The 27,075-nt window shown below is 43.5% G+C and overlaps 1 protein-coding gene across 1 annotated transcript in view; it reads right to left on the minus strand.

The window, feature by feature from the left end:
- Positions 1-27,075, minus strand: part of LOC141105639 (alpha-2-macroglobulin-like) — a 205,295-nt gene that overhangs the window by 87,698 nt on the left and 90,522 nt on the right. The window contains exons 18-19 of the mRNA XM_073595610.1: positions 19,007-19,130; positions 1,357-1,582 (exon numbers count right to left, since the gene is read on the minus strand). Of these exons, the coding sequence (XP_073451711.1) occupies positions 1,357-1,582; positions 19,007-19,130 (350 nt within the window). The remainder of the gene's footprint in view (positions 1-1,356; positions 1,583-19,006; positions 19,131-27,075) is intronic.

Raw genomic sequence — 27,075 nt, forward strand, 5'->3', positions numbered from 1 at the left:
AACCTATAAGTCACATTAAGCCACATCCATAAGACTGATATATGATTAGAGTAAAGGCATACATTTTCATTTAGCTACAGGCTTTAGAAAGGTCAATGACAGTGTCTGTATAAAAATCTATAGAACATAAGCTATCAAAAATGTGCAGATAATTTTGAAGTGTATCTAATTGGCTTTGAGGGAATTTTTTTTAAATAAAACTGGAGTTTACCGTTTAGGGGTCATGTCGATGGACTTTCCATTGTGTTCAAGCCGCTTTTCTATGATATACAAGTCAACATGAATGAAAACGCAATTCACCTCAATGCAAATTAGAAAAAAAATGTAAGCAACTGAAAGGCACACCAAAAAAACTCAAAGCATCTTGGAAGTTCCTAAACACACACACACTGCATTTGATATACTGTTGAGCCTGCAGTCTGTCTACACAAGCCTTAAAGCTAGCCATAGGAATCAGAGGATGTCTAATGGTCTAGGCATAAGCAATTTTGGGTCAATTCATGTTTATTCTGCAAAGCTAGAAGCAGTAGGCACCAGCGGTTCCATATGGGGCGCAGGGACACCGCCCCCCTAATTCATGTCCCTAATTTACATACAGGGCACTGGACGCCAAGGGAGTCCAATGGGGAGTTTTATTTTTATTTTTTTTAGAAGCCCTAACTGGCTTCAAAAAAGGGTGGACTCGGGACGCAGTGCCCACCCAGTTGTGTGACAATCACAAATTAATATTCACTATTGTCTTTCTGATTCTCCTCCCAGCCAATCCTGGCTCAGGAAGTGGGTCACGAGACCCAATTGGCCCGAGAGGAGAAGCGTTCCTATTGGCCGCTGAGGAGGAGGAGGGAGGAGATGCAGGGGAAGCGCGCCGCTGTGAAGCTGAGGAATTAGGAGACACAGGGTGAAGCCGGCCCCTGGCGCCTGGAGGAAGCTTGTGACCTAGATGGGGTAAGTGTGGAGACCGATCGACCAACCTAGGGGAGGGTGGGGGTGTGGAAGACCAGACCAACCGTGTACCCCCCCCAAAAAAAAATACCACCAGCCGCCACTAGTAGGCACATTTAGACACGTTTGGCTCCAGGCTGCCTAGGCCGTGGTGATGGAATGCACCCACAGACCTTACATGGTTGCCCAATGAATTGGATGGATTGGGCTGCAATCAAGTAAGGTCTGTATCCATTTAGTTTGTGCTTGATTGGCTAAAGAGTATTCCTTGTTCAAATGTTTTATTAAATAATAAAAACAAAAAAACAGCAAAGTACAGAAGTAACCAAAAAATCAAACAGGAACAAGGAAAGCACATTATATCTCATGGATCACAGGCAACAATGTGAAATATTCAGATGATTTGTTCAATACCTTAATGCACTGTTTGAGATAGTTAAACACTGAGGCTTTAAGGATGAAACTTTCTCCTCTCACTACAGAGTACGGGAGGGTGAGATCCACAAAGAATGGCTGAAAGACCCGAAGAGAGACAGGAGGAGACAGGCCAAATCCACTCTGACCCAAACATACGGCCCCGGCATTCCAGTCTGTGATGGTGTCTGGAGCCTTTTGATGGAGGTCAGTACTGCCAGAGTCTCTAGAAAAGACAGAGAACAAACAAGAACAAATAGTCAAACAAATAAAACAAACCAAGTTGGACAAAAAGTGAAGCAGATGATTGCAGTAGCCGATCAGTTTTTAATATCATTCATTCATGGGGAGAATGAAGCAAAGAAAGTAAATGGTTGACAAAGACACCTTTTTATCCAGTTTTCTTACCCTATTTCTTATCTCCATAACCTCCCAAACAGAATGTATGCATAGCAACTGTAAACATGAAGAAATATGGAGCTACTACACATAGCAACCAAAATCCACATTTTCGGTCTTTCATTTATCATAAGCAAGTATAACAAATAGTACTGTATATAGTGCCTTGAAAAAGTATTCATACCCCTTGAAATTTTCCACATTTTGTCATGTTACAACAAAAAACGTAAATGTATTTTATTGGGATTTTATGTGATAGACCAATACAAAGTGGCACATAATTGTGAAGTGGAAGGAAAATGTTAAATGGTTTTCAAAATGTTTTACAAATAAATATCTGAAAAGTGTGGCGTGCATTTGTATTCAGCCCCCTTTACTCTGATAACCCATAACTAAAATCTAGTGGAACCAATTGCCTTCAGAAGTCACCTAATTAGCAAATAGAGTCCACCTGTGTGTAATTTAATCTCAGGATAAATACAGCTGTTCTGTGAAGCCCTCTGAGGTTTATTAGAGAATGCTAGTTAACAAACAGCATCATGAAGGCCAAGGAACACACCAGACAGGTCAGGGATAAAGTTGTGGAGAAGCAGGGTTAGGTTATAAAAAAACAATCCCAAGCTTTGAACATCTTACGGAGCACTGTTCAATCCATCATCAGAAAATGGAAAGAGTATTGCACAACTGCAATCCTACCAAGACATGGCCGAGAAAGTAGAGCATTAATCATAGAAGCAGCCAAGAGGCCCATGGTAACTCTGGAGGAGCTGCAGAGATCCACAGCTCAGGTGGGAGAACCTGTCCACAGGACAACTATCAGTCCTGCACTCCACAAATCCTGCCTTTAAGAAAGAGTGGGAAGAAGAAAGACATTGTTGAAAGAAAGCCATAAGAAGTCCAGTTTGCAGTTTGCAAGAAGCCATGTGGGGGACACAAACATGTGGAAGAAGGTGCTCTGGTCAGATGAGACAAAAATTTAACTATTTGGCCTAAAAGCAAAAGGCTATGTGTGGCGGAAAACTAACACTGCACATCACCCTGAACACACCATCCCCACTGTGAAACATGGTGGTGGCAGCATCATGTTGTGGGGATGCTTTTCTTCAGCAAGGACAGGGAAGCTGGTCAGAATTAATGGGAAGATGGATGGAGCCAAATACAGGGCAATCTTAGAAGAAAACCTGTTAGAGTCAGCAAAAGACTTAAGACTGGGGCAGAGGTTCACCTTCCAGCAGGACAACGACCCTAAACATACAGCCAGAGCTACACTGGAATGGTTTAGAACAAAGCATATTCATGTGTTAGAATGGCCCAGTCAAAGTCCAGACCTAAATCCAATTGAGAATCTGTGGCAAATTGCTGTTTACAGAAGCTCTTCATCCAATCTGACAGAACTTGAGCTATTTTGCAAAGAAGAATGGGCAAAAATGTCCCTCTCTAGATGTGAAAAGCTGGTAGAGGCATCCCCAAAAAGACTTGTAGCTGTAATTGCAGTGAAAGGTAGTTCTACAAAAGTATTGACTCAGGGGGGCTGAATACAAATGTACCCCACATTTTTCACATATTTATTTGTAAAAAAATTGGAAAACCATTTATCATTTTCATTCCACTTCACAATTGTGTGCCACTTTGTGTTGGTCTATCACATAACATCCCAATAAAATACATTTACCTTTTTGGTTGTAACATGACAAAATGTAGAAAATTTCAAGGGGTATAAATACTTTTTCAAGGCAGTGTAGCCAATTGTAAAAAAAAAAATAATCACCAACTTTTGCTTTTAATAGGTTAAAATGAGCACGAATATCGAGATAAACCCAAAAAACAAAAGCTTCTTACCGTTTATTTTCAGCTGATTCTCCACATAGAAGAACAATGTTGTCACCCTATGCTCCTCTCCTGATCTGGAGAACATGATCATCCTGCTCTCCTCATCTCTATTACATAGGGAGAGGTGTTCTGTAGTTCACAGAACTGAACTGGGAAGGCTTGTAACTGTCTGAGATCAACGATGGGTGCGCAGGAAGTTACAATGACACTGCAATTCTGTCAAGGTCAATAGGTACTTTCTGGACTTGCAGAAAATGTTTTTAGCCAGAAAGAAGAAAACAAATGAAACCACCAAATTCAAGGACTGGTAAGTTTCAATATTAATTAATTACATTTGTGTTGTACAGTTTAAAAGAGAAGTAGGCCAAAACTTCTTTTTTTTTGCACAGGAGTGCACTTACTTATGCTCGCCTTTGACCCAGGGTCAGCTTATAGCAGGCTGTGGCCCAGTGTCAGCTGATGTCACAGAGCTGCTCCAGTAGGGTTGCCACTAGGGATGCACCGATACGATTTTTTCTACGATGAGTACAAGTACCGATACTTCTTTTTTAGTACTCGCCAATATCAATTAACGATACCTACCGCAACTGTTTTGTTTTCACTTCAGCTGTCAGCAATGATACAAAGCATTGAAAAGTTATTTACAAATGAAATAAATTGATTTTTGTTTTTAATTTTGCGCTTTTTCAATGTGAAATGTGTAAATATATGTTAATATATATGTGCAAGAATATTCACTAACAAAGCAAACAAAAAAAAAGTTTTAATTGTTTATCGTTTATAAAATAGACGTGAAAATAAAAAAAAAGCAGGAAAATAATAATTAAATGGAGGAGAATAGGGAAATAATCAAGGCTGATTAGAGAAAATTAAGGGTTAATAAGGAATTAAACAGAGGAACATTTGTTCATCGCTTTGATCTGCAGATGAAGAAACAGAAAGATACAAAAAGAAACAATGTTTATTTTTATTTTAGTGTTTCAGTGGCTGAGCAATGTTGTTAATAAACATTGCGGCTGCTTTTTTTTCACAGCTCCAATTACCGGACTTCGTTAACACTTTAGCTGTCAACAGGGGAGACCCACTGACAGCTCAAAGAACCGAGCCTGAGAGTATTGGTTTCTGGTATTGGTGCATTTGCATGAGTACTGATACTTGTGTAAATACTTGGTATCGGCACCGATACAGATACTAGTATCAGCTCCAGGCTCTGGAAGGACTTTATTGTCGGAATCCACCCAGCCGCCCGGCTGACAGCTGGCTCTGGCTCTCAGCACACGAATAAGAGCCAAAGCCAGCTGCTCCCATCGCCTCTTCTGCCCAACATTCCAGTGAGTACTGAATGAGCAGAGTGCTCTGATCAGACTAAGAACTGAGCGATCGGTGGCCATATGGGCCAAAGTGAAACAGCTACAGCATCATACAGATGCTGCCGCAAAGAGGTGAGTATGTGTGTTTGTTTTTTATGTACCCAAAACCTCTCCTTTAACCACTTGCCGACCATCTGCCACAGTTGTACTGCGGCAGAATGGTACGGCTGGGCAAAGCGATGTAAGCGATGTAACATCGCTTCACCCTGTGAGCACTAGGGGGCGCAAGTGTGCAGCCGGAGCCTATGTGAGTGCCTGGTGGTCGTGATCACCGCCGAGCTCCCACGACCACTTGGGGCACATGGAGAACTGGGATCTGTGTGTGTAAACACACAGTTTCTGGTTCTCTGTGGGGAGAAGAGACAGATCGTCTGTTCATACAGAGTATGAACAGCGATCTGTCATCTCCCCTACACAGCCCCCTCCCCCCTTCAGTTAGAACACACAATAGGGAACACATTAACCCCTTGATTGCCCCCTAGTGGTTAACCCCTTCACTGCCAGTGACATTTTTACAGTGATCAGTGCATTTTTAGAACACTGATCGCTGTAAAAATGGCAATAGTTCCAAAAATGTGTCAAAATTGTCCGACGTGTCCGCCATAATGTCGCAGTCCTGATAAAAATCACAAATCACGGCCATTACTAATAAAAGAATAATAATAATAAAAATGCCATAAAACTATCCCCTATTTTATAGACGCTATAAATTTTGCGCAAACAAATCAATATACACTTATTGCGATTTTTTTTTTACCAAAAATATGTATATGAATACATATCGGCCTAAACTGAGGAAAAAAACATTTTTTTATATATATTTTTGGTGGACATTTATTATAGCAAAAATTAAAAAATAATGTGTTTTTTTCAAAATTGGCGCTCTGTTTCTGTTTATAGCGCAAAAAATAAAAACTGCAGAGGTTATCAAATACCACCAAGAGAAAGCTCTATTTGTGGAAAAAAAGGACGTCAATTTTGTTTGGGTGCAACATCGCACGACTGCGCAATTGTCAGTTAAAGCGACGCAGTGCCAAATCGCAAAAAGTGCTCTGGTCAGGAAGGGGGGTAAATCCTTCCAGGGCTGAAGCAGTTAAAGATCAACTCCAGGTTAAACTCCAGGTTAAAAACGCCCGCTAGCGCCGCTAGAATGATGGTAAAGGGGCACTATATTTAGCGCCGCTGTACCGCCAGTGCCCGCACGCCTCAGTGTGAAAGTAGCCTTACAGAACAGCTAGTGTTTTTTTTTTTCAATAATAAGACATGCTCTGATTGGACGAGGTGGAGAGGAGGAGTGGTGACATCAAAATCACCGTCTTGTTCAATCAGAGAATGCCTTGTATTTACTGAGAATATACAGGGTGTTTTGTGAATGGCGATGTTCTGTCAAAATAGCCAACTCATCAGAAACTCCAACTACTTAACTCCCGGTTTCTTTAAACCATCAGTAATTGGAGATTTTGACGTACTGCTGTTTGGACACAACTCCAGTAACTGAATAGAGTCTGGGGCGCGAAGGTATGAGATCCAATTCTAACCAACAAAATGGCTGCCTCCGAGGTGGTGACAACTTTCTCCTCGTTAGCCGCTGTGCTATCAAAACAGCTAAATCTTCCTGTACCAGACTGTATTCGGTTGCCGGTGTTGTGTCCAAACAGCAATTCATTAAAATCTCCAATCACTTCTGGTTTAAGTAAACCAGAGGTGATGTGGTTGGAGTTTTTGACGAGTTGGCTAATTTCTAGGCATGTGCAGAACGAAAAAAAAATTGTTTTGTTTTGTTTCAATTTGTTATTTACACAAATTAGTTTAGTTTAATTCATTTAATCTGTTTAATTCATTTTCGGAATCCGTTTTGTTCATTCGTTTTAAAATCGATTAAAATTTTCAAATCCAAATCTGGATTGATTCGAAAAGCTTTCAAATCAATTTTGAATAGTTTTTAAATTCAAGTCGTTTTCGAATTTCCAAAGAGTATAAAATAGAATAGAAAATAAAGGCGTAGAATAAAAAAAAAAAAATGAATAGAATAGAAAAGAATATAACAGAAAATAAAAGAATAGAATATAATAGAGTAAAACAGAACAAAATAGGACAGAAAATAAAAGAAGAGAATAGAATGGAATAGAATAGAATAGAATAAAATGGAATTGAAAAGCATAGATTAGTATAGGAAGATAGTTATGTTCATTCTATTCCATTCTGTTGCTTTTTTCTATACTATTGTGTTATTTTCTATTCTATTCTACTCTATTCTTTTCCATTCTATTCAAATTTGAATTGATTCTATTTGGAAAATTGTTATATTGTTTCTATTCTATTCTATTGTTTTTTTAATTATATTCTTTTCTATTCTATTTGAATTTCAGAAGATGGTTATAATCTATTTAATTATATATATGTATATATATATATATATATGATCATCCCCCTAATGAAGACACGTGCTCTTTGTGTTGAACACGCGTAGGGGAGGGGCCAGGACAGAGGAAGGAGCTGTGAGTTCTACTCAGAATGAGACGCATACCTTACCCCCGCTACCGCTGTATTGTCTGAGGTCTATGTATAGATTGGTGCACTAGCGCATCTTTGAATTGTGAGTACCCCTTTGCAGGGAGTGTTTTTATGCAATAAACCTTTTAAACGTTATCACACTATTGAGTTCTCTCTTTATCACATATTACGTTTGTGGAGCTGCATTGGAGCCGTGCATCAGCTGATCAGCATTGAGCCGTGGGAAGGCTCGAAGACGTGTTTTGGCTTTGTGTAATAGCTGGGTCACACGCTCTGAGGTGAGCGCAGTTCTTGGGGGGTCACTGCAGAGCACTGGAGCATGAATTTGCAGCACAAAGGAACACTTTAAGCATACTGGATCTGCATCTTGGGACACTTATCATATACACTTATGTGATTCGATTTACAGGATTGCACTGATCACTCTGCGGCATTTTAAATTATTGATGATCACACTATATGCTGGACACTGAGCACTTTTTGAGTTTATATGCACTTTAATATATTTGTATATAGATTTACATTATTGTTTATGCACTTTGCACTTTACTGTGTATTTGTTATCCATATTTGTATCCACTAATGGATTGTTTAGTGGTGATGCATTATTATTAATTTACCCGAATAGGGTTATTTAACATAGTAGGCACGGCATTTTTCTGCCTTATTATCTCTTTATGATATTTTGTTATATTTTTGTATATATATATATATATATTTTTTGTTTTTTATTTTTGATTTACTTATTGATTGTCACAACACACTTTAGCGCAGCATAATTTTTCTACATAGTCTATTCTATTATTTACTATTCTATTATTTTCTTATGTATTCAAATTCAAGTTTATTCGATTTTATTCTCTTTGGAAATTCGAAAATGATTTGAATTCTAATTTTGTCCGAATTTTTTTTCCCGTTATTTTGGATTTGTTTAAATTTGTCACTATTGTAATTTAACATTTTAAAATTCAGAACAAAAACATGTCTACTAATTTGACAGAACAGTGGCAGTGCCAAGCAAGCAACCTCCTGTGATCCGTGTGCGGTGGGGCAGCTGCTCGGCACAGAACCAGGAAGAGAGCGGCGATCACTGAAGAAACACCAACTACTACAGTGATGGTCATCTTCCCCAGTGTTCCATTGGGTGTGCAATATACCTACTTACATTGGTTCCCAGCTGGACCAATATACTGTTATAGGGCGTACACACGGTCGGACTTTGTTCGGACATTCCGACAACAAAATCCTAGGATTTTTTCCGACGAATGTTGGCTCAAACTTGTTTTGCCTACACACGGTCGCACAAAGTTGTCGGAATTTCTGATCGCCAGCCACGCGGTCACGTACACCACGTACGACGAGACTAGAAAAGGGCGGTTCAGAACCAAGCGCGGCACCCTTTGGGCTCCTTTTGCTAATCTATTGTTAGTAAAAGTTTGGTGAGAGACGATTCGCGCTTTTTCAGACTTGTGGCTTTCAGATAGTTTTCTGCCGTTCAGTTTGTGCTTGTGGGTTTGTATCTGCTCTTCAGTGCGTGCAAGCAAGTTCCGCGTGACTTTAGGTAGTCATTGTATTCTTGTTCGTTCGTTACTGTTTTTCAGGTCGCTCTTCACAGGCCTTGCTGTTCTTCAGTGCATTCTGTTACTTCGTTCTGAGCAGCCAACCGTTTTCTAGCCATGTTTCGTATGCGTACTCCTCGTAGAGTTCGTGCTGTGCGAGGGCTTGGTGTTGGGGTCCTGACCTTGACACAAGTCCAGTCCATGAACAGGGTGGGGAGGAGTTCATGGACCAAGAATTGGTTGCTTCAGCGTGACCAGTTCTCTCATATGCCTTTGCTCCGTTAGATCCGTGAGAATAATCCTGATGATTTCAGGAACTTTCTCAGGATGACGGACCCCGTGTTTCACCGTTTGTTGGCTTCGCTGACCCCCTATATCAGCAGGCAGGATACCTGCATGAGGCAAGCCATCACTCCGGAGCAGAGGTTGGTCGCTACCTTGCGGTATTTGGCCACAGGGAGAAGCCTGCAGGACTTAAAGTTCTCGACAGGCATCTCCCCCCAGGCTCTGGGGATCATTATCCCAGAGACCTGTTCTGCCATCATCCAGGTCCTGCAGAAGGAGTATATGAAGGTAAGATTTTTATCCTTTTATATCACATTTTATTGTATTGAATGTTTGATAATATATTGTATTTCTTTCCTCGTGCCCTAATTACCATGATTGTAATATGCTGTGAATGTCCCCTTTGTTCTCATGCATGCTGGATTTTTATGTAATTATTATTTTATGTCCTTCATACATATCTGCCCTTCACTAACCTCCCCAGCATGGTGTCTCCTGGCCCTATATTCACCTCATGTAGTCACTTAACAATGTATTTTATCAGCTCCATAGTAGTGCTTTACCCCAAACACCCCCTAAAATGTTTGGAAATGTTATTTTTGATTTAAATTCAGGCAGAGTGCTAGAGGCTTTTTTTGGGGTGTCCCCAAATAATTTTTAGTAACCCTCCCTCCCCCCAACTGCTAAGTCAGCTGATCCCAATTCTCTATCTATCCTCAATCATCTATCTGCTGACTTTGCCAAACCCATACACACTATTCCCATCTCTTTAGTGCTCAGATTTATGGATGAATTCCCCAAAGCATGTAGTGCAAGGGCCTGCTTGTATACTTTACAATGGTACTGTTTAAAATTTTTGTATCCTATTATTATCTTGATAGGTAATAGTAGAATGTTTAAATGTCCTCAAATGTGTACAGTGTGTATTTATATCTTTGTATTATGACACTTCTTACCTGTCCAGTGGGCTGCCAATAGTGTAACTAAGGAGGGGCTGTTCAAAGTAATTTCCATTATTTAGGCATTCATCTCTCAATGAAGTGAAGAGGGTTACCTGTCCAAGATTTCCACACACCCCCTATAATGTTAGAAATGGCCCATGAGGGGGGGGGGTATGATAGGTGTAACTTATACTTTGGCGTTGTTAAATTCCCCTTAATAAATGCTATCTGGAGGTTGCCCCATAATGTTTGTGTATAATCTGCTTGCCATGTTTCAGAGTAAAAATAGTAATGTTTATTGTTTTTTACTCAACAGTTTCCTTCCACGCCACAGGAATGGCAGACTGTGGCCTTCCACTTTGCCCAGCGGTGGGACTTTCCTAACTGCGGAGGGGCAATTGATGGGAAACACGTCCACATCGTCCCACCACCCAACTCGGGGTCGTACTATTATAATTACAAGGGGTTCAATAGTATAGTGATGTTGGCGGTGGTGTCGGCTAATTACGACTTCTTGTATGTGGACGTGGGGAAGAATGGCCGGATGTCCGATGGTGGAGTCATCGCCCAGACGGAGTTCTACAGGCGTCTCCAGAATGGCAGCTTGGACTTGCCAGCTCCAGTGGACAATGTGGAAGGACTCCCATTCGTGTTCGTTGCTGATGAAGCGTTTGCGCTGGGGGACCACCTGTTGCGGCCATTCCCAATGAGGACCCTCACCCCGGAACAGAGGGTTTTTAATTACCGGCTGGCCAGAGCCCAAAGAGTGGTGGAGAACACATTTGGAATCCTGGCCAGCCGGTTCCGCCTATTTATGACACCCATCCATATGGCGGAGTATAAACTGAACCATATAATACTTGCGTGCTGTGTTCTCCATAACTTTTTAAGGAAACATTCGGCAAACTATGCTGGCTCAGTTGGGCCTGAGGCCGGAATGATACATCAGACCCCACTGATGGCGCTTGAAAGCGGCCGTCCTGGCTTGCCCTCCCTGAGTGCCCGTGATGTCCGGTTACGATACCAGGAGTTCTTTGTGGGTAGGGGGGCTATCAATATGCCAGAAAATCTGTGAAGCCTTTTTATAATAAACAAAAAAAAAATCTTTGTGGACATTTACTGCTTGTGTTTGTTTTAGCTGACCCTGACAGAAATGTTTGGAGTGCAGAAAATGGCGTGATTGGGTAACCTTATGCAAAGCACTGTTGGCTGTTATTTACTAAATGCAAAAACACATTTCACTACAAGTGCACTTGCAACTGCACTGAAACTGCACTTGTAGTGCAAAGTGGATTTGCCCTTAGGAAATAACCCCCATTTTCTCATAAAACAACAATTACATCACCCCAAAAGTGTTGTAACGTTGAGACAATAATCCACACATTCTTGATTAACAATCTTTTTAATACCTGCACAATCACATGTGCATTTACCAAAGGTTTTTCACACAAACCAACATGTTTGTTGTATACCAATTTTTGTGGTGGCATTATCCAAAATCAAAATGTCCATTTTATAGAAAACAGGCCTGTGTAAAACCAACAAGAAAGACACAAATCTTGATCTTACAAACATCACATTTGGTAGAATTTGAAGGCAATATCAGACATGAGTATTTAGGAACTGTGTTTGATATTGCGTTCAGATGGGGGGAAATCACCCCTGGAAAAGCCAAATTTGGAAGATGCACACAAATTTCCCAATGTCAACATGTGCTAGCTGCCATCACGGGGGATCAAGGGACGTGTTTTGGGGGAGCAAGCCCTTCCTCACCGATACTTTATTATTGAGGAAGGGGTTGCACCCCCAAAACGCGTCCATTGATCTCCCGTGATGGCAGATAGCACATGATGGCACACTGTGTGCATCCTCCAAATTTGGCTTTGGGAAAAATCACAAAAACATTTAGCACATTGTAGCACACAAAAGAAGAAAGTGATTTGGAGGGGTTTTAAACTCGCCCCAAAACATCAATAATGTTTTTATATTTTGGAATAACATCATTGATGTTTTGCTTGATGATTTCCAATTGTAAATTACACCCCATGATCTCCCCGATCAGGATCTGGGCACTTTCGGATGTGAAAGGATCTTGATCCACAACCTCACGATCACCTAAAAAGAGAGGAACCCCAAAATAAATTTGGTTTCAAAAAAATACCGCCATCCATCTCTTATCTGAGCCTGTGGTCCCAGACACTCACCTGTTGTGGTGACTAGTTCCACCACGTCTACTTCCTCCTGCTCAGCTTGCGTTGGGGGGATTTCCCCTTCTTCCAGGGGGGGGGCTCTGGTCTCCTCAGATGACGGGTGTCCTCCAAGTCTTTTCTCCCCTATGTCAAACAAAATTGTATAATTAGCACACAGATATTTAATGTCAGAACTATAAATAGGAAACATTGCTTGGAAGTGGGGTACAATTATCTATTTTAGCAGAGTTCCAAGATGTAATTTTTGTAATGCCCTTTGTCAAGCTGCAATACTTTACCTATTTGGTACAAGCTTCCCAGATGGAGACCCCCCTATAGTATACACTGGAGCACCTGTGTGGCCCCCTAATAAAAATGGTGTTCTTTTGTCCCACACTAGTGCTCCAGTGTCCAGATGTGAAAACAGCTGCTCAGTGTCCTCTCCTTACACAGAATCTAGTTTGCATTTCATTCTAGTAACCAAGCCATCTACACAACCCAATTCTTTGAAGACAAGTATAGGGCGTCAAAATGGTGGCCAAATGCATATGGGCTAAACAATGGTATTTTATATTTGGAACGAAAAATGTTTGATCCAAACGAATAATGTGCCCATGAACATGAAAGTTGCCATTTTAAACTGTACAACAGTTCCTAAAAGCACATGGAGCAGCACGAATGTAATAAAGACAAAAAGAATAGGAACACAGCACAACTACTTACTTTTTTGCAGCACTCTCCGGATCTTTCTGTACTGCTGATGTTCTCATAATTTCAGGTCCGACCACCGCTTCCTGAGCTGATCTTTCGATCGGCGTACCCCAAAATTCCGGTGCAGACTCCTGACCACTTTCGCCATGATCTTGGCCTTTCGTATATTGGGGTTGGGGTAAGGCACATACTTTCCATCATAGTCGGACTTCTTCAGGATGTCCATCATTTCCAACATCTCCCCAAAGGACATATTTGAGTCCTTAAATCTCCTTTCCTCCTCCTCCTCCTTCACGTTGCTACAATTAACACGCACCTGCTGTCTATCCGCCATGTGCTCTTCCCCCACTGCGCCGAATGAAAAGGGGCGGGGAATAGACTAGAAAGAACATCAGGGGCGGGCGGAGTTATACGCATGCGCAGTGTGTATAAAGCGTAACACACGTGCGTCTTACGTACGATCTGTGAGCAGAGGAAGGAGCATCGGAGACGCCAATCGTGATAACGAAGGTAAGATCTAAACTTGGGCCTATACTGCTTCGAAATGGAAGCCTATATTGTAACAAGATTAGCGGAGTTTTGCCTGACATTAGGGTTTGTCTTATGTTGTGTCTTGCAGAGAAAATGGATGGGTTCAACGACCACAATTTCCTGTCCCTGTTCATAGACAAGTACAGGGAGCTGCCCTGTCTGTGGCAAGTGAGACACCCCCACTATAATCACAAACAGAAGAGGCAGGCAGCGCTGGAGAAACTGCTGGAGTTGGTGAAGCCGGTGGTCCCCACAGCAACCATCCCTTATTTAAAAGCTAAAATTGGTGGCCTGAGGAGCACTTATCTTAGGGAGCGCAAGAAGGTCACAGATTCCCTGAGGTCCGGAGCTGCAGCAGATGACGTTTATGTCCCCAGGCTGTGGTACTATGAGAGACTGCGATTTCTGTCAGACCACACTGAAGTCAGGGAATCCCTCTCCACTCTTCCTTCCACGCTTCCTTCCACCCCAGCTGAGGCTTTCAATGTCCAACCTGGGCCTTCCAGCCAGGAAGAAGTGGAGGAGCCCAGCTGGAGTCAGGTATAGCATTGTTCTACAGATTTCTGGTCAATAAATAAATGATGTTTACTAGATGTTATTATTGATCACTAATTGCTGCTTGAAAAAAGTGTTTGACATATCAATAGACAGTAGTGGGCACCCAAAATTGGGACAAAAATGAAAAATGCTGGGCTCAGAATGATAGTCTGTTATATTTGTTAACATTCAATTTGCAGCAGTCAGGAGGTGAAAATTGTGTGTGATTGATGAAAACAATACTAAAACTATGTCCCTTTTTCATACACAGGAAGACCTCAGCCAGGAGGAGGTTGTGGAATGTGGCAGTCAGGAGGAGGCGGGGGTTAGTGGCAGCCAGGAGGGGGCGGGGCTAAGTGTCAGCCAAGAGAAGCCTGGGACCAGTCGCAGCCTGACTGAGTCTCAGGTCCCTCCCCTCCGCCTGCCATATAAACGAGCCAGGAAGGCCACTCCGAGTCCCGTGCAGGATTCAGCATTCAGGCTGATCCAGGAGGCTTCTGCGTCCCTCAGAGCCTTACCAACTCTTGAAGAGGCCTTTGCCTGCATGGCTGCCACCAAATTGCAGGCACGCAGGAGGGTCAACGCCTCCTGTGTGAGGACCTTCTGTACAAAGTCCTACGTAAGGGGGTGAGTGGGGAACTAACACCCAAGACGGATGTCATTGAGATGGACGATCCTCCTCCTCCTCCTCCTCCTGCTGCCACAACTCCACCACCACAGCCACCGCGTGGAAGGAAGCGTGGAAAGAAGACCTGAGAGTGATGACCCTGGGTTCAGTCCGGTCTGACAAAAGATGCAGTCTCTCGTATGACCACAGCCTGGGGACATAGATGTCAGCTGCTGCTTTCCGGATCTCTGGGACTTCTGGACCAGACTGCCCTCCCTTAGATATGAACTCCTCAGGCCACCAATTTTGCTTTTAAATAATTGATGTGTGCCCTGGGGGTCCAAGGCTTCACCCATTTCTGCAGTTTCTCCAGCGTTGCCTCCCTCTTTGTTTATAGTTGTGAGCCCTTAATACATTTTTTGTGGAAATTCTACTCTCCTGTGTGTGTTTTCATCCAAAAAGGACAGTTTGTTGGTGAGGATTCAGGTACATTTCTAACATAAAATGTGAAATTAACAAGAGACAAAAACACCAAACAATCTCCTACAGATTAAATAGAACAACATATCAATGGTGTTGTGGGAACTTGTCACAAAGAACACACACAAACATTTTCGGGAGTACAAATCAAAATTGCAAAAATAAAAAAAATAAAATAGAAACACAAAAAAAGAATCTACATTAAAGCCAAAAAATATATAAAAAATATACAAAAATATGTTGTCAGATGTGAGAAATCAAAATATATTGCGGGAATCCCGATAAATAGTAACGAAATACGTTTTTGAGAAGTGTGTGTGAATATGTGCAGCAAAACTACTTCATTCTTGTCACATTATAAAGAAGAAGAGAGTGCGCTGTATTAAACCATTTTGAACATTGCAGCGTGACGAAAGTGCTGTATCCATTGCGAACGCTAAGTTTACCAGAACGAGCTGTTCTGTCTTGGAATTTCTTCTGAGCATGTGTGGCACTTTGTGCATCGGAACAGGCCACACACGGTCGGAATTGACGTGATCGGATTTTGTTGTCGGAAAATTTTATCTCCTGCTGTCCAACTTTGTGTGTCGGAAAATCCGATGGAAAATGTCCGATGGAGCCCACACATGGTCGGAATTTCCGACAACACGCTCTGATCGGACATTTTCCATCGGAAAATCCGACCGTGTGTACGGGGCATTACTATGTAATAAAGATCATATTTGGAGTTTAGCTGTAAATATTTTTTTTAACTGCGTAGTACCAAAATATTTGTTCTTCTGGTGAATTTTATGTCTTTCCAACTTACAAAATTCTTTATACACACACAAGCATAGGCGTGCGCACAGGGTGTGCCGGGTGTGCCTGGGCACAGCCTAATCCCCATGCTGCCCGAGCCAAAAGTGAGAAATCTGTTCAGACCCCTGATATTTTACCAAACCCCCTCCCCCCAACGTGGCTCCTAAAATAATTGTAATAAAATAAATAATAAAAAGTGATATTGTAAAAAAATTATATAAAAAAATTGTAAAAAGATTATAAATAATACAATAATAATAATAATAAATAATTAAAAAAAACTACTGACATTGTCCTATGCCCTACTGACACCATCCACTGCTCTACTGACTGACACCAATCTCTGCCCTACTGACACCGTCCATGTTTTAATACATTTTAAAATGTTTGTTTACATTTATTTATAAGAGTGTGTGTGATATAGATATATATATACCGTATATACTCGAGTATAAGTCGTTCCGAGTATAAGTCAAGGCCCTAATTTACTACAAAAAAACTGGAAAAAACTTATTGACCCGAGTATAAGACGAGGGTGAGAAATGCACAGCTACTGTAAGTGGAAAAGAGGGTCAACAATGCCCATTTGCAGCATCACTGTGCCCATTTGCATGCCTCACTGTGCCCATTTGCAGCCATAGGTCCCCTGAACTTCAAACTCGGTAGTTAAGGGTTCCTAGATGCCCCCTAGCTGCAGCCAAAATTTGGGGTCTCTGAACCCAAAGGGTCCTGAAATGACATTGCTGCAGATGGACACAGTTGACCGAATTTGGGGCCCCGTATCTCGGGGCCACTTAGTGCTAGGAACCCCAAATTTGGTGTGCAAGCCCAGTTGAACTAGCACCTGGTGTTTCTAGCACAAAGTGGCCCCGAGATACAGGGCCCCAAAAATCAGTTCAGAAAATGTCAAGCACTTTTCTGCAGCAGAGAATGACATTTTCCAAACCGGGTTTGGGGCCCCATATCTCAGGGCCACTTGGTACTAGGAACCCCAGCTTTGGATATGTTATGGTACTCGTTCCACTGGGTTTTCACACCAAATGTGGGGTTCCTAGCACTAAGTGGCCCTGAGATATGGGGCCCCAAAGTCGGTTCAGAAAATGTCAAGCACTTTTCTTCAGCAGAGAATGACATTTTCCGAACCGATTTTGGGGCCCCAAGTGGCCCTGAGATACGGTGCCCCAAAGTCGGTTCGGAAAATGAAATTTTTTGCTGCAGAAAAGTGCTTGACTCAAGTATAAGTCGAGGGGGGCACTTTCAGCACAAAAAAATGTGCTGAAAAATTTGACTTATACTCGAGTATATACGGTATATACATATATATATATATATATATATATATATATATATATATATATATATATATATACCATATTTATCGCGTATAACACACATTTTTTCCCCTGAAAATAGGGGGAAAATCACGGCTGAGTTTTATACGCTGACAGAATACCTAGGAGGGGAAGGAGGGGGGTGAGTGCCGCTGGAAATCACTGAGCCATCATCTCCTCTCCACTCGGCTCGCACGTCACACACACAGTTTCGCCTCCGCCACTGGCATTGGACCAGAGTTCTGTCTATCACAGGAACCAGTCCAATGCTGATGGCAGAGGCAGGACTCTGTATGTGACTGCCGACTGAGAGCCGAGTAAACAGTAGATGACGGCTCGGTGATTTCCTGCGAGGAGAGATGGTCAACTGCATTCATTGGGGAGATGGGCACAGATTAGGCTGCAGATGGGCGTAGATCAGGCTGCAGATGGGCACAAATCATGCTGCAAATGGGCACAAATCTGGCTGCAGATGGGTGCAGATCAAGCTGCAGATGGGCGCAGATCAGGCTGCAGATGGGCACAGATCAAGCTGCAGATGGGCGCAGATCAGGCTGCAGATGGGCACAGATCAGGCTGCAGACGGGCACAGATCAGGCTGCAGACGGGTGCAGATCAGGCTGCACTGAAGCTGCAGATGGGCACAGATCAGGCTGCAGATGGGCACAGATCAAGCTGAAGATGGGCACAGATCAGGCTGAAGATGGGCACAGATCAGGCTGAAGATGGGCACAGATCAGGCTGCAGATCAGACTGCAGATGGGCGCAGAGTCGGCTGCAGATGGGTGCAGATCAGGCTGCAGATGGGCGCAGATCAGGCTGCACTGAAGCTGCAGATGGGCACAGATCAGGCTGCAGATGGGCGCAGATCAGGCTGCAGATGGGTGCAGATCAGACTGCAGAAGAGCACAGATCCGACTGCAGATGGGTGCAGATTAGGCTGCAATGAAGCTGCAGATGGGCACTAATCAGGCTGCATTTATGATCACTGACCAATATTTTGCTTCAAAGTGGTTTATTTAAAAAAAAAAGTAATTTTTCCTGAAACTTCCCTCTTAAATTGGGGTGCGAGTTATACGCTGATAAATACGGTATCTATATATATATATATATATATATATATATATATATATATATATATACACACACATGTGCGTGTGTGTTTGAGCTTTGAGCTGTACACCCTAATGCAATAGGCTGCGCACACCTATGCACACAAGATCTGCTCGGGACGATTATCTCATGCAAGTTTAAGCTTGCAACCCATCCAGTCCATGATAAATGTAATGGTTTGTGGGAATGTTTTATCTATCTTCTATAATTTCCAGGTTTCCAAACAGTCAACGGTGCCCCAAAATATGGATGTGTCTGAGATTGAGACAAAATCTCGTGAAAACCGTAACATTTCACCATTACAGAAAATGAGAGTGAATCCTCCAAATAAGGACACAGAAAGCACCTAACAGACAATCTAACCCTTCTTTTTTATTGGACAAAACATTTGTTGGCTGCATTTCCACTTTAAATTATCTCCTCTTTTTATACTGAATGTACAAGCTGGGACTCACCCTACTGCTACAAGTTCCCATAGCCAGGTCTCAGGAAAATATGTCCGAACCTTCTCCTTTTCTTTCTCTCTTACTGTCCCCAAACTGGGTATGAGTCCTCTACTAATTTGTTCAGGATCAAAAGCTGAAAAAAAAATAAAAAACAGGTTGGTGAGTATATTGTATGCAGCTATATGTATATTATTGGGGAACTACATATTGGAGGTGGAGGACTACACTACATATCCTCTGAACTGATTTGGTTGCGCATAGTAACCTTTTTTTCCATTTATTCCTTTAGGGGTTTCTTTTTCCCTGGCTATTGTAGTCAACTGGGACACCTGAAAAACATTTTATATTAAAGGAGTTGTAAACCTTTGTGTTTCTTCACTTTAATGCATCCTATTCATTAAGGTGAAAAAACACCTGGCAGTCACCCCCCCCCCCCCAGCCCCTACCATTTTACTTAACTGAGCACCTTCATCTCTTCGGCGGGGATGCGCTGTTCCTCTCTCCATGAGGTCCTGGCTCTTGATTGGATAGATTGATAGCAGCCATTGCCTCCCTCTGCTGTCAATCAAATCCAAAGACGCAGGCGTGGGGGGCGTGTCTGTGGACGCAAATGCTGGACTCAGGAGCACGCCTGTAAGGTAACCCTCTCGGGAGAGCGCTTCTCCTAGGTGGGTATCTGATGCGGGGAGGAGCCGCGAGAGCCGCCGCGGGACCCCAGAAGTCGAGGATCGGGGGCCACTCTGTGCGAGCTGCACAGTGGAGGTAAGTATGATATGTTTGTTGTTTTTAAAAAAACAAACAAACAAACGATCCTTTACACTTTAATTTAACACTGCCTTCTGTTCCTAAATTTCCTTCAGACATTATTATTTTAATCAAAGTGGATGTAAACTAGACATGTGCACTGCCGAAAAATTTGTATGTTTTAGTTTCATTTTTTTTTTTTTTTTTTTTTATCCTTTTAGTTTTTCGGGTCATTTGTTATGGTCGAAATTTGTAAATTCGTAAATTCGAAAGTAAGAAAGAAAATCCAAAAATTTGAAAGAATAACTAACTAACTAGCTAATAATAACTAACTATTCAATTTTAGGTATTGAAATTTTCTTTCAAATTTGGCTGTTAGTGAATAGAGATGAGCTTTGTGTTCGAGTCGAACCCATGTTCGACTCGAACATCGTCTGTTCGCCCGTTCGCCGAATTGCGAACAATATGGGCCGTTCGTGCCAAATTTGTGTGGCGCGTCATGGCCCATAATTCACTGCGGCATTGCAGTGCATTGCTGGCTGATGATTGGCCAAGCATGCACTATGACCCGCATGCTTGGCCAATCACAGCGCCATCAGTAGAGAGAGCTGTAATTGGCCAAAGCCAGGGTGGCTTTGGCCAATTATGACTCAGGGGGTTTAGAACACGCCCCACACTATATAAGGCCAACTACATGGCGGCCCTGTGTAGTGTGTTCCAGCGTGCCTAGAGAGAGAGAGAGACAGTGTAATTTCATTTGAGTTACCTAGATTAGACAGGACAGTCAGTGAGTTAGCTGCACTTACAGTGTATTGTATATATATATGCATCCCAGGTGTTGTATATATATATATATATATATATATATATATATATATATATATATATATATATATATACTACCTGAGGTTGGGGGTGTTTTTCTGATCCTATCACCACCGCAGGCAGCTAAATAAGCTACAAGTTCATTTTTTGCAAGCTCTGCACAGTGTTCACCTAAAGCTACCTGTCGAAGGTTGGTGGTGTTTTCCTGATCCTATCACTTCCGCAGGCAGATAAACAGGCTACAAGTAATTTTTTTGTGAGCTCTGCACAGTGTTCACCTAAAGCTACCTGTAGAAAGTTGGTGGGGTTTTCCTGATCCTATTACTACCGCAGGCAGCTAAATAAGCTACGAGTTAGTTTTTGTGAGCTCTGCACAGTGTTCACCTAAAGCTACCTGTCGAAGGTTGGTGGTGTTTTCCTGATCCTATCACTACCGCAGGCAGCTAAATAAGCTACAAGTTATTTTTTTGCGAGCTCTGCACAGTATTCACCTAAAGCTACCTGTAGAATCTTGGTGGTGTTTTCCTGATCCTGTCACCACCGCAGGCAGCTAAATAAGCTACAAGTTAGTTTTTGTGAGCTCTGCACAGTGTTCAGCTAAAACTACAAGTTAGTGTAGTGCGAGCTCTGCACAGTGTTCAGCTAAAGCTATCTGTAGAAGGTTGGTGGTGTTTTCCTGATCCTATCACTACCGCAGGCAGCTAAATAAGCTACAAGTTAATTTTTTGTGAGCTCTGCACAGTGTTCACCTAAAGCTACCTGTAGAATGTTGGTGGTGTTTTCCTGATCCTATCACTACCACAGGCAGCTAAATAAGCTACAAGTTAGTTTTTTGCGAGCTCTGCACAGTGTTCACCTAAAGCTACCTGTCGAAGGTTGGTGGTGTTTTCCTGATCCTATCACTACCACAGGCAGCTAAATAAGCTACAAGTTAGTTTTTTGCGAGCTCTGCACAGTGTTCACCTAAAGCTACCTGTCGAAGGTTGGTGGTGTTTTCCTGATCCTATCACTAACGCAGGCAGCTAAATAAGCTACAAGTTAGTTTTTTGTGAGCTCTGCACAGTGTTCAGCTAAAACTACAAGTTAGTGTAGTACGAGCTCTGCACAGTGTTCAGCTAAAGCTACCCATACAAGGTTGGTGGTGTTTTCCTGATCCTATCACTACCGCAGGCAGCTAAATAAGCTACAAGTTAGTTTTTTGCGAGCTCTGCACAGTGTTCAGCTAAAGCTACCTGTAGAAGGTTGGTGGTGTTCTCATACTACAGGCAGGCAGTTGATTTTGGTAGCTGCAGTATCAGTAGATATATATATATATATATATATATATATATATATATATATATATATATATATATATATAAATATATATCCCAGCTTAGTGCAGCTACAGGCCATTAGTATGTCTGGAAGGCCAACAAGGAGAGGCAGACAGTCACAAGCCAATAATAGAGGGCAAGCAGGCTCTGTGTCTAGAGGCAACAGTGCTGGTCTTAGGGACGGTGCATCCTCATCAGCACGTGGCCGTGGGACACGCTTGGCCTTTTTTTCGGCAGCTGGCCGTGTTGAGCCGCAACATTCGGAAGACATGGTTGAGTGGATGACCAAGCCATCCTCATCCTCCTCATCCTCACTCACCCATGCTCAGGGTACTTTGTCTGGCAAAGCAGCTGCCAACACGGCCTCTTCCCTCGGCTCAATGGCATCAGTAACTCCTTCCCTAGCCCCACCATGTCCTCCTGAGGAGTCCCTCGAACTGTTTGACCACAGTGTTGGGTACATGCTCCAGGAGGATGCCCAGCGTTTAGAAGGCTCTGATGATGATACTGAGCTAGATGAAGGCAGTAACATGAGCACGGACAGAGGGGGTGCCCAAGAAGGACAGGGATCTGGCAGTCATGCTCCCCCTGCTGCAGCATACTGCCAGGTTTGCTCCAGTGATGAGGAGGGAGGGGATGATGAGGTCACTGACTCAACGTGGGTGCCTGAGTGAGTGAGGAGGAGGAGTGAGGAGGAGGAGGCACATCCCCAACAAGGCAGGATGCCCTCCAGGGACCAGCCTAAGGGCAGCACACTGACTGCATCACACCCCAAAGCTCCGCATGTGCAGGGCGCTGCAGTCTCTGCACGTTATTCCAAAAGTTCTTTGGTGTGGGCCTTTTTTGAGACGAGTGCATCAGATCGCACCGCTGCTATTTGCAACATATGTCTCAAGCGTATCTCTCGGCCAAAACATCTCCCACTTGGGCACCACATTCTTGACCAGACATATGTTGACCTGCCATGCAGTTCGTTGGCAAGCGTATCTAAAAGACCCACACCAAAGAACAAAGAGGACCTCTCCTTGCTCCTCATCAGCTGAGATCTTCAACCCCACTATACCTTCAGTCCTCTCTGAGACCTGCACTGAGAGGAATGAAGGTGTAGAATTAGGTGTGTCAAAGCCAATTACTTGTGGGCAATCTGCTTTCGGTACACCAACGTCAGATTGTTGTACCAGGCAAATTACCCTGCCCCAGCTGCTGCACCGCCGAAAGAAGTTCGCTCCCAGCCATCCACATGCCCAGCAGTTGAATGCTAGCTTGGCAAAATTGCTAGCACTTCAACTGCTGCCTTTTCAGTTGGTAGACTCTGCCCCCTTCCGTGAGTTTGTGGAATGTGTGGTTCCTCAGTGGCAGGTACCCAAACGCCACTTTTTCTCACGGAAGGTGATTCCGGCTCTCTACCGGCATGCGGAAGGCAATGTCCATGCCTCGCTGGACAGGGCGGTCAGCGGTAAGGTGCATATTACCACTGACTCATGGTCCAGCAGGCATGGACAGGGACATTACCTAAGTTTCACCGCACATTGGGTGACTCTGCTGGCAGCTGGGAAGGATGCAGGACAAGGTGCAGTAGTGTTGGAGGTTGTTCCACCACCACGCCTTCAAAATGCCACTACTAATGATTGTGACACACCCCTCTCCTCCACCCCCTCCTCTTCTTCTTCCTCCATGGCCTCTTCCTGTGCTTTGTCCTCGGAACCAACGGTGCTCCGTAGCCATTCAAGGGGCTACGCAAGTATGCAGGCCAAAAGAGGTCATGCGGTGCTTGAGCTGGTGTGCATTGGGGACAGGAGCCACACTGGGGCAGAGGTTCTGTCATCTCTGCAGGGGCAGGTTCAGAGGCGGTTGACGCCACGCCAACTTAAGGCAGGAATGGTGGTTTACGACAATGGCACCAACCTCCTCTCTGCCCTCCGACAGGGACAACTGACCCATGTGCCCTGTTTGGCTCACGTCCTTAACTTGGTGGTGCAGTGGTTCTTGGGCATGTACCCAGGCTTACAGGATGTCCTGAGGCAGGCAAGGAAAGTCTGTGTGCAGTCATATAATGCCAGTGCTCGGCTGGATCACTGGCCAGAGCTTGCACAGTATGCAATTGAGCTACTGGCCTGTCCTTCATCCAGCGTTCTTTCAGAACGCACATTCAGTGCTGCTGGAGGCTTTGTAACCGATCACAGGGTGCGTCTGTCCACCAACTCGGTCGATCACGCTGATAGCTTGTAAGAACATTTTTGGTTCTGGGCGCCGCCACCAGTGCCTAAGGCCCAATTTTTCAGCCCCTGTTTAACAGGGACGTATAATTACAGTTTTTGATGCAATACTTTGCAGCAGGGCTCGTTTCTGCGTTCCAACTAGAGTATCTGTGAGGGGTTGCAGTGTTGTGGCACCAGCACAGGGTGCCTAAGGCCCAATTTTTCAGCCCCTGTTCAACAGGGGCATGTAATTACAATTCTTGATCTAATATTTCACAGCAGGGCCCTGTGAGGGCTTACAGTGTTGTGGCCACAACAACACCTAAGGCTCAAATTTCTGCTGAGTATATAGGGCAGGCCCCTACTTTCAAACATCCAACTTACAAACATCTCCTACTTGCAAACAGAAGGAGACAACAGGAAGTGAGATGAAATCTACCCCTAGGAAGGGAAATTCTCTCCTGTAAGAGTTAATATGGGAAAAACATTTCTCCTTTCCACTGATGCTTTATCACCAATCCTTTTTTTTTTACAAAAAAACCCAAATTTTCAAAAAAACATTTGTCATTGGGACAAAAAGTGAGGTGAAATCTTCTGAAGAGGAGCACAGACAGCAAAACAAATATCACAGGGGTGATAACCCTTCCCTATGTTTCCCAAAAAGCTTAAAATAGATGTTTTGGCTGGAGCTAAACACGTTAAAAATGTACCAGTTCACAATTACAAACAGATTCTACTTAACAACAAACCTACAGTCCCTGTCTTGTTTGTACTGCCTGTATACTGCTGTTCAGAGTACAGAGCCTGTATACTGCTGTTTCCTTTTTTAATTTGGGTGCGGGGTTCCCCTTATTATCCATACAAGACCCAAAGGGCCTGGTAATGGACGGGGGGGTACCCGTGCCGTTTGTCTCACTGATTTTCATCCATATTGCCGGGACCCAACATCACATTAAAGCTGCAAGCAGTTTTAAATGACTTTTTTTCCTTTAAAAATGACATTTTGTGCAGGGACTGTTCTAAGCACGGGAAACACGCGCCACTTTACAGGCATACTATAGACACCCCCCAGGTACGATATTTAAAGGAATATTTCACTCTTTTTTTTACTTTAAGCATCATTAAAATCACTGCTCCCAAAAAAACAGCCGTTTTTCAACTTTTTTTTACATTGATACATGTCCCCTGGGGCAGGACCCAGGTCCCCAAACCCTTTTTAGGACAATACCATGCAAATTAGCCTTTAAAATGAGCACTTTTGATTTTGAAAGTTCGAGTCCCATAGACGTCAATGGGGTTCTAACGTTCGTGCAAATTTTCGGTCCGTTCGCAGGGTCTGGTGTGAACTGAACAGGGGGGTGTTCGGCTCATCTCTATTAGTGAACGTAACGAATAATAATTGATCTGAAGTTACGAATTATCGCTAAGATTGAATGCCACATCTAAACAAATTAATCGGAACAAATTTATAATAAATAATAATAATAAAGTTGGGGGGCGGAGCCGGCAGCCAGAGCTCATGGACGTGTGAGAGGAGAGCTCTGACACACCGGGTGTAATCAGCGGCTCACAGCACACCAAAAACAGCCAAAAAGCATACCATCTGAGAGAGGAGAGCAAGGGGCACACAGCAGGCACGATGTACAAAAGGAAGGAGAGAGAGGGACCCCGAAAACTGACTGATTTCTTCGCCCTGCTGAGGGCCGAAAATTCCAAGATGGCGCCAACCCCGGGAGCCGTTCATCTGCCTCCACAACACAGCCACACAGCAATCCAAAGCCATCCTCGGGTGAGTCACACTTTAATGACAATCCCTTGTCATCCTCCCCATTCTGCAGCCCTGTTAAGCAAAAAAGGAGGCTTGGGGAAGGAGGGGAGAATGAGGATGAGGCAGGAGCAGCAGGGGAAGAAATGGAGGAATCCTCCACACAGGCAGAGCAGCTAGATGCATTCCCCACCTCAGGTCAGCCTATTATTGACACTACAATGAAGGAGATGCTGCAAACCCTGAGGGGAGCTCTTCAATCTGATATGGCAGTGTTTATGAGCAACACAAAAAGGGAAATATTTGCTGTCAGCAATAGAGTGGAATATGTAGAGAATAAAATGGAGGAGTTCACTCTAGCACACAATGAACTGGTAGATGCCCACTTTGAGGTAGAAGACGAAATCAGAGCCATGCGCCTTAAAATGGCGGATATTGAGGACCGGGCCAGAAGGAACAATATCAAGTTTAGGGGGGTCCCTGAGACGGTCAAACCCGCAGAGATCACTACCTACATGCAAAAGCTCATGATGACTGTCCTCCCCTCTCTAAGCCCAGCAGACATCACTATTGACAGGGCACACAGACTGCCAAAACCTTCCTACCTGCCTGAACAAACACCTAGAGATGTGATAGCAAGAATCCTTTTCTACCACATTAAGGATCAACTCATGCGATTCGCAAGACAACATCCCTCTCTACCTGACCCATATGCTGGTATCGCACTTTATGCAGACCTGTCACAAGCCACCCTGTCAGCCAGACACAACTTGGTGCCTATCACTAAAATTCTGCGCAACAATAAGATCCTCTACAAATGGGGATTCCCTGCTAAACTCCTGGTTGACATGAACAACGAATCGCATGCGATAACATCGCTAGAAAAGGGCCTGGATCTCCTCCGAAAATGGCGCTTGCTTCCCGCAGACGCAGTACCTGAGGACCCTAACCCACAATATAACAGACGCAACAACCACCGTTCAACTAAGAACTACAAGTAGCAACCTGCCTCAGTTGATGCTACTTGATGCTATTTTTTTTAGTGAGCACTCTCCCCTAATAACTGTCATCTGGCTAGTTATGGTGCTTTGCAGCTCTCTAGGAAGCTGTTCTTTCTGATCAACCACCCGATGTTCGGCTGTTCAAGGATTTACCTTGTTGAACCCCCCTCGTTAGTTACGAGATGATTCCCGTGACCTACTATCCGCAATTCATGCGGCCTACATCCCA

The sequence above is a fragment of the Aquarana catesbeiana genome, linkage group LG08 (assembly GCF_042186555.1).
Source record: "Aquarana catesbeiana isolate 2022-GZ linkage group LG08, ASM4218655v1, whole genome shotgun sequence".
NCBI classification, from domain to species: domain Eukaryota; kingdom Metazoa; phylum Chordata; class Amphibia; order Anura; family Ranidae; genus Aquarana; species Aquarana catesbeiana.